The 14471-nt window shown below is 48.4% G+C and overlaps 1 protein-coding gene and 1 long non-coding RNA gene across 19 annotated transcripts in view; one reads left to right on the top strand and one right to left on the bottom strand.

Annotated features, from left to right (window-relative positions):
• LOC119972600 (extracellular sulfatase Sulf-1-like) overlaps positions 1–14471 on the bottom strand; it is a 690773-nt gene that overhangs the window by 178432 nt on the left and 497870 nt on the right. For all 18 annotated transcript variants that reach the window (XM_038809548.1, XM_038809546.1, XM_038809551.1 and 15 more), the window contains one exon: positions 7115–7354. In XM_038809548.1, the coding sequence (XP_038665476.1) occupies positions 7115–7354 (240 nt within the window). The remainder of the gene's footprint in view (positions 1–7114; positions 7355–14471) is intronic.
• LOC119972602 overlaps positions 1–14471 on the top strand; it is a 64996-nt gene that overhangs the window by 34542 nt on the left and 15983 nt on the right. The window lies entirely within an intron of this gene.

Raw genomic sequence — 14471 nt, 5'->3', positions numbered from 1 at the left:
GTCTGCAGTACAATCACATCCTCTGCACTGTCTGCAGTACAATCACATCCTCTGCACTGTCTGCAGTACAATCACATCCTCTGCACTGTTTGCAGTACAATCACATCCTCTGCACTGTCTCCAGTACAATCACATCCTCTGCACTGTCTCCAGTACAATCACATCCTCGGCACTGTCTGCAGTACAATCACATCCTCTGCACTGTCTGCAGTACAATCACATCCTCTGCACTGTCTGCAGTACAATCACATCCTCTGCACTGTTTGCAGTACAATCACATCCTCTGCACTGTCTCCAGTACAATCACATCCTCTGCACTGTCTCCAGTACAATCACATCCTCGGCACTGTCTCCAGTACAATCACAACCTCTGCACTGTCTGCAGTACAATCACATCCTTTGCACTGCCTTCAGTACAATCACATCATCTGCACAGTCTCCAGTACAATCACATCCTCTGCACTGTCTGCAGAACAATCACATCCTCTGCACTGTCTGCAGTACAATCACATCCTCTGCACTGTCTCCAGTACAATGACATCCTCTGCACTGTCTGCAGTACAATCACATCCTCTGCACTGTCTGCAGTACAATCACAACCTCTGCACTGTCTCCAGTACAATCACATCCTCTGCACTGCCTTCAGTACAATCACATCCTCTGCACTGTCTCCAGTACAATCACATCCTCTGCACTGTCTGCAGTACAATCACATCCTCTGCACTGTCTGCAGTACAATCACATCCTCTGCACTGTCTCCAGTACAATCACATCCTCTGCACTGTCTGCAGTACAATCACATCCTCTGCACTGTCTCCAGTACAATCACATCCTCTGCACTGTCTCCAGTACAATCACATCCTCTGCACTGTCTGCAGTACAATCACATCCTCTGCACTGTCTCCAGTACAATCACATCCTCTGCACTGCCTTCAGTACAATCACATCATCTGCACAGTCTCCAGTAGAATCACATCCTCTGCACTGTCTGCAGTACAATCACATCCTCTGCACTGTCTGCAGTACAATCACATCCTCTGCACTGTCTGGAGTACAATCACATCCTCTGCACTGTCTGCAGTACAATCACATCCTCTGCACTGTTTCCAGTACAATCACATCCTCTGCACTGTCTGCAGTACAATCACAACCTCTGCACTGTCTGCAGTACAATCACATCCTCTGCACTGTTTCCAGTACAATCACATCCTCTGCGCGGTCTCCAGTACAATCACATCCTTTGCACTGTCTGCAGTACAATGATATCCTCTGCACTGTCTCCAGTACAATCACATCCTCTGCACTGTCTCCAGTATAATCACATCCTCTGCACTGTCTTCAGTACAATGACATCCTCTGCACTGTCTTCAGTACAATGACATCCTCTGCACTGTCTGCAGTACAATGACATCCTCTGCACTGTCTCCAGTATAATCACATCCTCTGCACTGTCTGCAGTACAATCACATCCTCTGCACTGTCTCCAGTATAATCACATCCTCTGCACTGTCTGCAGTACAATCACATCCTCTGCACTGTCTGCAGTACAATGACATCCTCTGCACTGTCTGCAGTACAATCACATCCTCTGCACTGTCTTCAGTACAATGACATCCTCTGCACTGTCTCCAGTACAATCACATCCTTTGCACTGTCTTCAGTACAATGACATCCTCTGCACTGTCTGCAGTATAATCACATCCTCTGCACTGTCTTCAGTACAATGACATCCTCTGCACTGTCTTCAGTATAATCACATCCTCTGCACTGTCTGCAGTACAATCACATCCTCTGCACTGTCTGCAGTACAATCACATCCTCTGCGCTGTCTGCAGTACAATCACATCCTCTGCACTGTCTGCAGTACAATCACATCCTCTGCACTGTCTCCAGTACAATCATATCCTCTGCACTGTCTCCAGTACAATCACATCCTCTGCACTGTCTGCAGTACAATCACATCCTCTGCACTGTCTGCAGTACAATCACATCCTCTGCACTGTCTGCAGTACAATCACATCCTCTGCACTGTCTCCAGTACAATCACATCCTCTGCACTGTCTGCAGTACAATCACATCATCTGCACCGTCTCCAGTACAATCACATCCTTTGCACTGTCTTCAGTACAATGACATCCTCTGCACTGTCTGCAGTACAATCACATCCTCTGCACTGTCTGCAGTACAATCACATCCTCTGCACTGTCTCCAGTACAATCACATCCTCTGCACTGTCTTCAGTACAATGACATCCTCTGCACTGTCTCCAGTACAATCACATCCTTTGCACTGTCTTCAGTACAATGACATCCTCTGCACTGTCTGCAGTATAATCACATCCTCTGCACTGTCTTCAGTACAATGACATCCTCTGCACTGTCTTCAGTATAATCACATCCTCTGCACTGTCTGCAGTACAATCACATCCTCTGCACTGTCTGCAGTACAATCACATCCTCTGCGCTGTCTGCAGTACAATCACATCCTCTGCACTGTCTGCAGTACAATCACATCCTCTGCACTGTCTCCAGTACAATCATATCCTCTGCACTGTCTCCAGTACAATCACATCATCTGCACTGTCTGCAGTACAATCACATCCTCTGCACTGTCTGCAGTACAATCACATCCTGTGCACTGTCTCCAGTACAATCACATCCCCTTCACTGTCTGCAGTACAATCACATCCTCTGCACTGTCTGCAGTACAATCACATCCTCTGCACTGTCTCCAGTACAATCACATCCTCTGCACTGTCTGCAGTACAATCACATCATCTGCACCGTCTCCAGTACAATCACATCCTTTGCACTGTCTCCAGTACAATCACATCCTCTGCACTGCCTTCAGTACAATCACATCCTCTGCACTGTCTGCAGTACAATCACATCCTCTGCACTGTCTGCAGTACAATCACATCCTCTGCACTGTCTTCAGTACAATCACATCCTCTGCACTGTCTTCAGTACAATCACATCCTTTGCACTGTCTGCAGTACAATCACATCCTCTGCACTGTCTCCAGTACAATCACATCCTCTGCACTGTCTGCAGTACAATCACATCCTCTGCACTGTTTCCAGTACAATCACATCCTCTGCACTGTCTGCAGTACAATCACATCCTCTGCACTGTCTCCAGTACAATCACATCCTCTGCACTGTCTCCAGTACAATCACATCCTCTGCACTGTCTCCAGTATAATCACATCCTCTGCACTGTCTTCAGTACAATGACATCCTCTGCACTGCCTTCAGTACAATCACATCCTCTGCACTGTCTGCAGTACAATCACATCCTCTGCACTGTCTGCAGTACAATCACATCCTCTGCACTGTCTCCAGTACAATCACATCCTCTGCACTGCCTTCAGTACAATCACATCCTCTGCACTGTCTGCAGTACAATCACATCCTCTGCATTGTCTCCAGTACAATCACATCCTCTGCACTGCCTTCAGTACAATCACATCCTCTGCACTGTCTGCAGTACAATTACATCCTCTGCACTGTCTGCAGTACAATCACATCCTGTGCACTGTCTCCAGTACAATCACATCCCCTTCACTGTCTGCAGTACAATCACATCCTCTGCACTGTCTGCAGTACAATCACATCCTCTGCACTGTCTCCAGTACAATCACATCCTCTGCACTGTCTGCAGTACAATCACATCCTCTGCACTGTCTGCAGTACAATCACATCCTCTGCGCTGTCTGCAGTACAATCACAACCTCTGCACTGTCTGCAGTACAATCACATCCTCTGCACTGTCTGCAGTACAATGACATCCTCTGCACTGTCTGCAGTACAATCACATCCTCTGCACTGTCTTCAGTACAATGACATCCTCTGCACTGTCTCCAGTACAATCACATCCTTTGCCCTGTCTTCAGTACAATGACATCCTCTGCACTGTCTGCAGTATAATCACATCCTCTGCACTGTCTTCAGTACAATGACATCCTCTGCACTGTCTTCAGTATAATCACATCCTCTGCACTGTCTGCAGTACAATCACATCCTCTGCACTGTCTGCAGTACAATCACATCCTCTGCGCTGTCTGCAGTACAATCACATCCTCTGCACTGTCTGCAGTACAATCACATCCTCTGCACTGTCTCCAGTACAATCACATCCTCTGCACTGTCTCCAGTACAATCACATCCTCTGCACTGTCTGCAGTACAATCACATCCTCTGCACTGTCTGCAGTACAATCACATCCTCTGCACTTTCTGCAGTACAATCACATCCTCTGCACTGTCTCCAGTACAATCACATCCTCTGCACTGTCTGCAGTACAATCACATCATCTGCACCGTCTCCAGTACAATCACATCCTTTGCACTGTCTCCAGTACAATCACATCCTCTGCACTGCCTTCAGTACAATCACATCCTCTGCACTGTCTGCAGTACAATCACATCCTCTGCACTGTCTGCCGTACAATCACATCCTCTGCACTGTCTTCAGTACAATCACATCCTCTGCACTGTCTTCAGTACAATGACATCCTTTGCACTGTCTGCAGTACAATCACATCCTCTGCACTGTCTCCAGTACAATCACATCCTCTGCACTGTCTGCAGTACAATCACATCCTCTGCACTGTCTCCAGTACAATCACATCCTCTGCACTGTCTGCAGTACAATCACATCCTCTGCACTGTCTCCAGTACAATCACATCCTCTGCACTGTCTCCAGTACAATCACATCCTCTGCACTGTCTCCAGTATAATCACATCCTCTGCACTGTCTTCAGTACAATGACATCCTCTGCACTGCCTTCAGTACAATCACATCCTCTGCACTGTCTGCAGTACAATCACATCCTCTGCACTGTCTGCAGTACAATCACATCCTCTGCACTGTCTCCAGTACAATCACATCCTCTGCACTGCCTTCAGTACAATCACATCCTCTGCACTGTCTGCAGTACAATCACATCCTCTGCACTGTCTTCAGTACAATCACATCCTCTGCACTGTCTGCAGTACAATCACATCCTCTGCACTGTCTGCAGTACAATCACATCCTCTGCACTGTCTCCAGTACAATCACATCCCCTTCACTGTCTGCAGTACAATCACATCCTCTGCACTGTCTGCAGTACAATCACATCCTCTGCACTGTCTCCAGTACAATCACATCCTCTGCACTGTCTGCAGTACAATCACATCCTCTGCACTGTCTGCAGTACAATCACATCCTCTGCGCTGTCTGCAGTACAATCACAACCTCTGCACTGTCTGCAGTACAATCACATCCTCTGCACTGTCTGCAGTACAATCACATCCTCTGCACTGTCTGCAGTACAATCACATCCTCTGCACTGTCTGCAGTACAATCACATCCTCTGCACTGTTTCCAGTACAATCACATCCTCTGCACTGTCTCCAGTACAATCACATCCTCTGCACTGTCTGCAGTACAATCACATCCTCTGCACTGTCTGCAGTACAATCACATCCTCTGCGCTGTCTGCAGTACAATCACATCCTCTGCGCTGTCTGCAGTACAATCACATCCTCTGCACTGTCTGCAGTACAATCACATCCTCTGCACTGTCTCCAGTACAATCACATCCTCTGCACCGTCTCCAGTACAATCACATCCTCTGCACTGTCTGCAGTACAATGACATCCTCTGCACTGTCTTCAGTACAATCACATCCTCTGCACTGTCTGCAGTACAATCACATCCTCTGCGCTGTCTCCAGTACAATCACATCCTCTGCGCTGTCTGCAGTACAATGACATCCTCTGCACTGTCTTCAGTACAATGACATCCTCTGCACTGTCTGCAGTACAATCACATCCTCTGCACTGTCTCCAGTACAATCACATCCTCTGCACTGTCTGCAGTACAATCACATTTTTCCTGTAATATTGTGACTAGAACTATATCCATTATTTTAGCTGTGGCCTAGTTAGTGTTGTACATTGTTCTAGCATAACCCACCCCTACTCATTCTCTGCCTTGGCTAATAAAGGAAAGCCTGCCATATGCCTTTATAGCTACTTTATTGATTTGTCTTTCTGCTTTGAAGGATCCTTGGAGTTTCATTCCAAACTCCCTCTGTTCATCCACCCTACTCTGGATCCTTTTGGGTGGAATTCCCCTGTCCCCCGCGGGGGAGGTTGCTCACTATTGACTGTGATTTACATTCCTTGCCCGTGCCACCGTCGGGGAATCCATGGCAGGGTCGAATTTGGCAGGACCAGAAGATTCCGCCGGCAGGAAGTACTGGAGAATTCTTCCCATTGTGTTTTTCTTGTGGTAGCTCCCAAAATTACTCATCTCATACTTCAGATTGAATTCCATTTTACACTGTTCTTCCCAAATACCAGGCAATGTATATCTTCCGGCAGTTATATATCTACGTATCTATATCTTGCTGAGCTTTCTTCCTCACCGTCAACCACACAGCCAATGTTTGTATCAAAACTTTGATAAAACAGCTTCTTCTCCGCTGTTACCAGACTCCTAAACGACCCTCTTATGGACTGACCTGATTAACATTACACCCCTGTATGCTTCCGTGTTTATGTCGTTACATTGTGTTGCCCTATTATGTATTTTATTTTATTTTCATGTACTTAGCGATCTGTTGAGCCTCTCACAGAAAAATACCTTTCACTGTATCTCGGTAAACGTGACAATAAACAAATCCAAACCAATCCAGATCATGAATATAAACAACAAAAAGCAAGGGAGTGAGTGCTGAACCCTGCAGAACCACACTGGCAACAACTTTCCAGCCACAAGACACCCTTTGCTTCCTGACACTGAGTTAATCTCCCTGAAGCCCCTTGGACACAAAACTTATGTCTAAATAGGGATTAGTCAGGGTGAATTTGCTAGTTCTGTAACATTTCAATTCAATGTGAATATGGATCTTTCCTTATCTGATAGATCATAATCTTTCCTTTGAAACCCACCTCTTTAGAATAATTTTAAAACATAATGTGTTATCCATCCTTTTCTTTAATCTAATTGGTGCACTCAATATACCAAAATAAATGACTTGTTTTTAGCACTAAAATTATTACATATTGAAATCATTAAGAGCAAAAGTTCTCTGCTAGCATAATACAGATAATGTTACAAACCTGTTCTGTAGCCTGTGTTGTTTAGATACACTGCGAACGTCCGTGTTTCATGCATTGCTTGCCAGGAAGGTGAGGAGCAATTCTCGTTGTTTGTATAAGTATTGTGGTTATGGACATATTTTCCTGTCAACATGGAAGATCGAGAAGGACAGCACATTGGGGTTGTTACAAAGGCATTGGTGAAGTGAGCACCACCTTGTTCCATGAGCCTTCTGGTTTTATTCATCACCTGCAGGGAACCTAAAAAATGTCATAGTCAGTCAGACAGTTGTTAAAAGATCCAGTGCTTACAAATCAGTTCATATCACCCTTCAGTTGATTCCGCCCGACAAACCGCAAGAACGCCATGGGCGAGCCACGTACAATGGAGAACACCATTGACCTTTGACGGGAAACTCTGGTCACCGGGCGGACACGGCCGGAGAATCCGCCCCATATCTATTTGATTCTAATGTATATAAACATTCAGAATAAAATAAAGACTTGCATTCATGTAGCATTTTCACAACCTCTCAAATGGATTCCCAGAGGACTTTGCAGTCAATAATGTTCATTAGAATTGTAATCACCGTTATCAGGTAGGAAATACAGCAACCAAATACCAATGAGCTAATGGCTAAATAACACTCACAAAATCTGGTTACTTAGGACAGAATTCTCCCATTTCGTGTCCCAAATGCCATGGTGGGGGGGCGGAAATATGGAGTGCTTCCCGCTGCAGCAGCTGGGGGAAAACACGACAAATTTTCCAAACCCGACCTCATTAATTTTGCAACCCAGTATTTGATGCTGACTTCAGTTGCGGGACAGGCCTGGGTGGCACAAACCTGCCGTCATATCGAGTGCCAAATTAAAAGGAAGCTGGCATCCCCACTATCATCAGCGTTTGCATAAGATGTCAGGAAGGGTAGATAAGGGTCAAGCCCCTAAGTTTAATGATACCTAGCTGGGTGTCCTCCTTGACCATGTTGAGATCCGGGGGGGGGGGGGGGTCATCCTATTCCCAACAGATGGGTAGAACAGGCCTAGCAGGGAGATAAACCTGCATGGGTACAGGAGGCTGGTGCTGTTAATGCTGAGAGGGTGCAGAGAAGGTCAGCAGCCCAGTTCCAAAAGAGGATGAATGGCCTCCTGTTTCCCCCCACAAGTCCTGATAACGTGCTTGTTAGGTGAATTAGACATTCTGAATTCTCCCTCAGTTTACCCGAACAGGCGCCTGAGTGTGGCGACTAGGGGATTTCCACAGTAACTTCATTGCTGTGTCAATGTAAGCCTACTTGTTGCACTAATAAAGATTATTATAATTTGCTCCACCAGGATAAGTCACATCCACAATTGTACAATCCACACAGATTGCGAAATGTCTGGCTCCAAGGACCAGTGGGAATGGCATATTCTGCCTCACAGAAGCACTTCAGCGCATCCACGCGGCGGTGGAGTGCCCACTGCGCCCCCATCACCCTTCTGCAGACATGGGACAGTGTTGGGGGGGCCGCCATTGGCGCTTTGGGAAGGCGCAGCCTCCATGTCACTTGCATGTATGAGCCTTCTCCTCCAATATGGGTGTGCTCTGGAGGCAGCTCCACAACCTCTGCCAATTTGCTCCAGTGATGATGTACTACACAGAAGTGGGTAATCTTACAAAGGGGGAATGAGGAATGATCTGAAATGCGGTGATTCAACCTATGTATCATGCAACCACTCTAAAGCATTCTTCTCTTTGATCAGAAGCTCAGGTACAACCATGTGGAGTTAGAAAAGACTGGGGAGTGGTCTACCATGTCACAAGCTCCTCACCGGATATGAGGAAAGGGCCTCGGAGCTCAAGGGAATCGAGTGGGACTGAACTGGTGGAAGTGCAGAGCTTTGTTATCCACCTGGTAAGGATGCTCCCACTCATTTGGGTCAAATGTGCCTCCACCTCCGTCTTGGAGGCAGCTGATGCTGCCACTTGCACTATCCCTTCTCACTTGCAAATGTGACCACGAGCAACCAAGGCCAGAGGAGGGAGAACAGGAGGACCCCTGCTCCAATCCCAGCCTCAGCACCAGCCTAGGAAGGAGCCAGGAGCACTGGAAGAGGAGGACTGCACCTAGTAAGAGGCATCACAGCGCTCACTTACACTCTCTACCAGCCAAGGTACACACACCGCGCGCGGCGTGTATTAGTGATAGTTCAGACAGGGTCACACAATCTGGTGGCACGGACATGTATTCGCAGCAGGAGGGGGAAAGTTCAGCCAAGTTCTCAGAGGGAAAGTGGCAGCTGTGAGGCCACAGTCTGATGACAGAGCCTCTGGAATCGTCCTTCCAACTAATGGTGGAAAGTCAGCAAGGGGTTCAGCGACAGCATACGTGTATGTTGGATGGAATCAACAAAGGGGTACACGAGTCGGAAAAGTCCGTCCGCCAGCTCTTTGAAGTGGTCCACAGTTGTGCGCACGTTGATGACTCCATGGGGAGGGTGACGGACACCAGCAGAATGCGGAGATGCACGCAGACTTGCATTCCATCGCTGTTGTCAAGGGTGAGTTCATGGAATGGCAACGCAAAAGATTAACAGGGCACTTCAAAATCCCTCGAGGTGCCCCTTCCCCTCAAGGAGTCAGGCCTGGGCCTTTGGGTGCCCAAAGGGAGGAACAGCAGCTGGAAATGCCTGGGTCATCCACCCAGAACTCTCAGAGGTTGTCCGCTCATTCCGGGTCCTGTCAGCCTGTGATGCTTTCAACCTCAACCTCCGTCACCGTAGAGGGTGCAGCTGACCCACCGTAGAGGGTGCAGCTGACCCATTGGTGGGAAACTAAAGTCAGTCAGGGCCCTCCAGGCCTCGGCTCTCCACAGCCATCAACGGCAACAGGGCCGACAACTGGACAGGTTGCTTCCACCCCTGCTGCAGATGCCGCAGCAGCACTTACAATAAACAGTACACCAAGGAAAATAAAGACATTTGGGGGTGGTTTCCCACTATAAAAGGCACGAGGCACTCACACTCCACCCCTTTCCATAGGTGACATCTACAGTGTGAGTCAGGGTGTACATATCATATAACTCCTACAGCACATGGCTAAGAGCTAGTCTGGTTCAGTCAGACAGATTAATCACACTGGGTTAGCAGAGAGTCGAACTCACAGAGGATTGAGCTAACTGTGTGACAGGTTCAATAAATCATAGTGAACTAACTTCAAGGTGTGGAGTATCTCTCAGGTAAAGCTGCATCCAGTTGCAGCCCGTGTTATCTTACTGTGCTTAACATGACATGATACCAGGAGACTGCAATCTCAAGGTGATTTACCTCAATCTGTTCCGTGATGACCAGCAAATGTATCCCGGCACCATGGAGAAGATCCAGGCTCCCCAACAGCTGCAGACCTCTGGCAATCTCAGTGCCAACTGGCGGACTTTCAAGCAAAGGTTTCTGCTGTACATCGAAGCCTCAGACCTCGAGGGTGCGTCTGATACAAGGAAGATCGTGCTTCTCCTTTCAACTGCGGGGGATCAAGCCATCCAACTCTTCAACTTGTTTAACTTCACCGAAGGCCAGGACAAGACAAAGTTTCAGACCGTCCTGAACAATGAAATCTTCGAGCGCTTTATGTTCAAACAACGCCTCCAAGGTAAAGATGAATCTTTCAACTCCTTCTTAAATAATCTCCGTCTACTAGTGCTGTCCTGCAACTTTGGTGATATTGCTGACTCCATGATCAGGGACCAGATCATTTTCGGAGTTTACTCTGATCCTCTGAGAGAGCAGCTTTTAAAAATCAAGAATATGACCCTGCCAGTCGCGATTGAAACATGTAAATGAGCACGCCAAAACCCGGTATTCCCAATATAAATCGGGTGAAAAGGAGAAACTTGCCACCCACGAGGCAGAGAGTGTACAGGCCATTGCCCGGATGCAGCGCCTCAGCCTTGATGAAAGCGGCCAATTTGCGTGCTATTCCCGGAGCCCCACGCATGCGCGATGTGACTGGGCTGATGATTACTACTCTGCGCAGTTGCCGACCACACTGCGCAAGTGTGACGACGCATGGAGCATAATGAATTCATGACGTGCCCGAACTGCGGCACCGCCCACTTAAGAAAGACTGCCCTGCAAGAGGCAGGCAATGTTTAAATTGCGGAAAGCCTGGACACTATGCAGCCGTGTGCAGGCCTGCACCATCAGTCAAGGGCCAGCACTCCCAATTCCAACGCAGACGTGTTCGGAGTGTACAGCAAGGTTTACAGGATTCTGATCCTGGCAGTACAACGGACCCAGAGGACAACTGCCTGGAGTCCCCCTACCATGTGGGCATCATTACCACACATAAACATGCCTCACTGAAATCATCACGAAGCCTGCCCATCCTCACTCTGGATTCTGCGGACGAATAGCGTGCGGTGCTGCAAGTAAGTCAATGCTCAATCCAGTTCAAGCTGGACACAGGTGCTTCTGCCAATCTCCTTTCATAGGCGGATTTCAACCACATCAAGAAGCTACCCAAGCTCCTTCCAGCAGCCTGCAGGCTCCTGGACTGTAATGGCAATGCCATCACAGCACTGGGATCCTGCCATCTGCTCGTCTCCAACAAGAACAATCACGCAAGGCTACGGTTTGAGATTGTCAAGCCAGACAGGGCCTCCCTGCTCGGCACACAGGCATGCAAGCAGCTACACCTTGGGCAGTGGGTCCTCCCCCAACGGGGATTTTCAAGTCGGCATTGACGACATCCTAGCTCAGTGTCCGGATGTGTTTGACGGGATGGGCACTCTGCCATATTGGTACAAGATCCTGTTACGACCTGATGCCATGCCTGTAGTCCACGCACCACGCCGGGTGCCGGCTCCACTGAAGGTGTGCCTGAACGCACAGCTCAAGGCTCTTCAGGACCAGGGCATCATTTCTAAAGTTACGGAACCGACGGACTGGGTCAGCTCGATGGTATGTGTGAAAAAGCCTTCGGGTGAGCTGAGCATCTGTATTGATCCCAAGGATCTCAACCAGAATATAATGCGGGAACATTACCCCATTCCGAAGCGGAAGGAACTCACAAGTGAGATGGCACATGCCTGGTTTTTCACAAAGCTAGATGCATCACAGGGATTCTGGCAAATCCAGCTGGATAAGTCCAGCAGAAGGCTCTGCACGTTCAACACACAGTTTGGCAGGTACTGCTACAATCGTATGCCGTTTGGCATTGTCTCGGCCTCGGAGATCTTCCATAGAATCATGGAGCAGATGATGGAGGGCATTGAAGGGGTTTGTGTGTACCTGGCAACGTTATCATATGGTCCATGACCACCGAAGAGCACCTCTCTCGTCTCCAGCAGGTATTCCGCCGTGTCCATGCCAATGACCTCAAGCTGAACAGGGTCAAGTGTTGCTTTGGCATGTCGACACTTAAGTTCTCAACAGGGTGTGCGCCCGGACGCAGACAAGGTCAAGGCCATCATAGCCATGAAGACCCCTGAAGACAAGAAGGCAGTACTGTGTGTTTTACGCATGGTAAACTTCTTGGGCAAGTTTATCCCAAACCTGGCCTCACACACTACGGCCCTCAGACACCTGGTAAAAAAGTCTACTTCCTTTGAGTGGCAGGCAGCTCATCAAACAGAGTGGTTGGAGCTGAAAGTCAAGCTCACCACTGCACCTGTATTGGCATTTTTTCATCCTGACAGATGCGAGCCAGGATGGCATCGGCGCGGTGTTGCTCCAGCGTGATGACACCTCATCCTGGGCACCAGTTGCCTACGCATCACGGGCAATGACAACCACCGAGCAGCGGTATGCCCAAATTGAAAAGGAATGCCTGGGCCTGCTTACTGGAATTCTCAAATTTCACGATTATGTCTACGGCCTGCCGACGTTCACTGTTGAGACGGACCACAGGCCTCTGGTCGACAGGACCTGAATGACATGACGCCGCGGCTGCAGCGCTTCCTCCTCAGACTCAGGAGGTATGACTTTGAACTCGTGTACAACTGTCCGTCCTGTCAAAGCTTCCAGCCAGCACAGGGCAAGGAGATGCTTCAGCAGCACGTAATCGTGACCTCCCCATGGTCCAAGGTGGGCATCGACCTCTTTCATGCCATTGGTCGTGATTATGTGTTAATCATTGATTATTTTTCTAACTACCCAGAAGTTGTGAAGCTCTCGGACCTCACATCCAAGAGCGTCATTAAGGCCTGTAAGGAGACGTTCTCCAGGCATGGTATACCACTCCCTGTCATGAGTGACAACGGTCCTTGCTTCAGCAGCCAAGAGTGATCAAGATTTTCCCAGGTATATCAGTTTCATCACGTCACTTTCAGCCCACATTACCCGCAGTCCAACGGGAAAGTTGAAAAAGGGATGCACATAGTGAAGCAGCTCATCTGCAAGGCTGCGGATTCTGCTTCTGACGTCAACCTTGCGCTGCTTGCGTACAGGGCAACCCCTCTGTCTATCGGCATGTCACCGGCTCAACTCCTGATGAACAGGGACCTGCGGACGACTCTTCCATACACTTGCCTGACCTGGATCACCTCCCGGTTCTGAAGAAGGTGCAGAAACTCAGGGACCGGCAAAAGCAGAGCTATGATGCTCATGCCACTGATTTGCCTATGCTACTCCCGGAGGATGCTGTTCGGATCAAGCTACCTGATGGAGGCTGGTCAGCTCCAGCTGTTGTTGCTCGACAGGCTGCTCCCCGATCGTATGTTGTGCGTATGGCTGATGGCTCTGTTGTGCGGCGCAACAGACGGGCACTGCGCACAGTTGCCCGCCCACAACTATACTCTTCATTGTTTCCATCCATTATTGTGCCACCTCCTGATACCTCGAACCACAAGGCCACCAGTCAGGCTTCAATCCCGCTTATCAAGGCGTCATCGTCCCCACCACCACTTCTCCGGCGATCGACCAGGATCAGACGCAATTCCCAGAGATTGGACTTATGAACACTTGTTTTGTTTCCTATGTTCTGTATTCGTACTTTAGACACCTGTTTTTACTTTACATTAGTTCCCATCTGCTACCATATGTAAATAAGTTAGTTTTTCGGCCTACACATGTAAATACTTTCACATAGGCCATAGAAAAACATTTCAAAAGGGGAGATGCCATGATATGCAGACATGCACATAATGAGATACAAACAGGCAGCTAATGAATACAGAGAACAGGACATAACCAATCAGCAGGCAAAACACTTGGGGGTGGTTTCCCTCTATAAAAGGCACGAGGCACTCACACTCTGCCTCTTTCCACTGCAGTGTGAGTCAGGGTGTACATATCATATAACTCATACAGCACATGGTTCAGAGCTAGTCTGGGTCTGTCAGACAGATTAATCACACTACGTTAGCAGAGAGTCAAACTCACAGAGGATTGCGCT

This window comes from Scyliorhinus canicula, chromosome 10 (assembly GCF_902713615.1).
Source record: "Scyliorhinus canicula chromosome 10, sScyCan1.1, whole genome shotgun sequence".
Lineage (NCBI taxonomy): Eukaryota > Metazoa > Chordata > Chondrichthyes > Carcharhiniformes > Scyliorhinidae > Scyliorhinus > Scyliorhinus canicula.
Note: the sequence above shows the minus strand (reverse complement) of the source record. Positions and strands in the feature narration are given on the sequence as shown.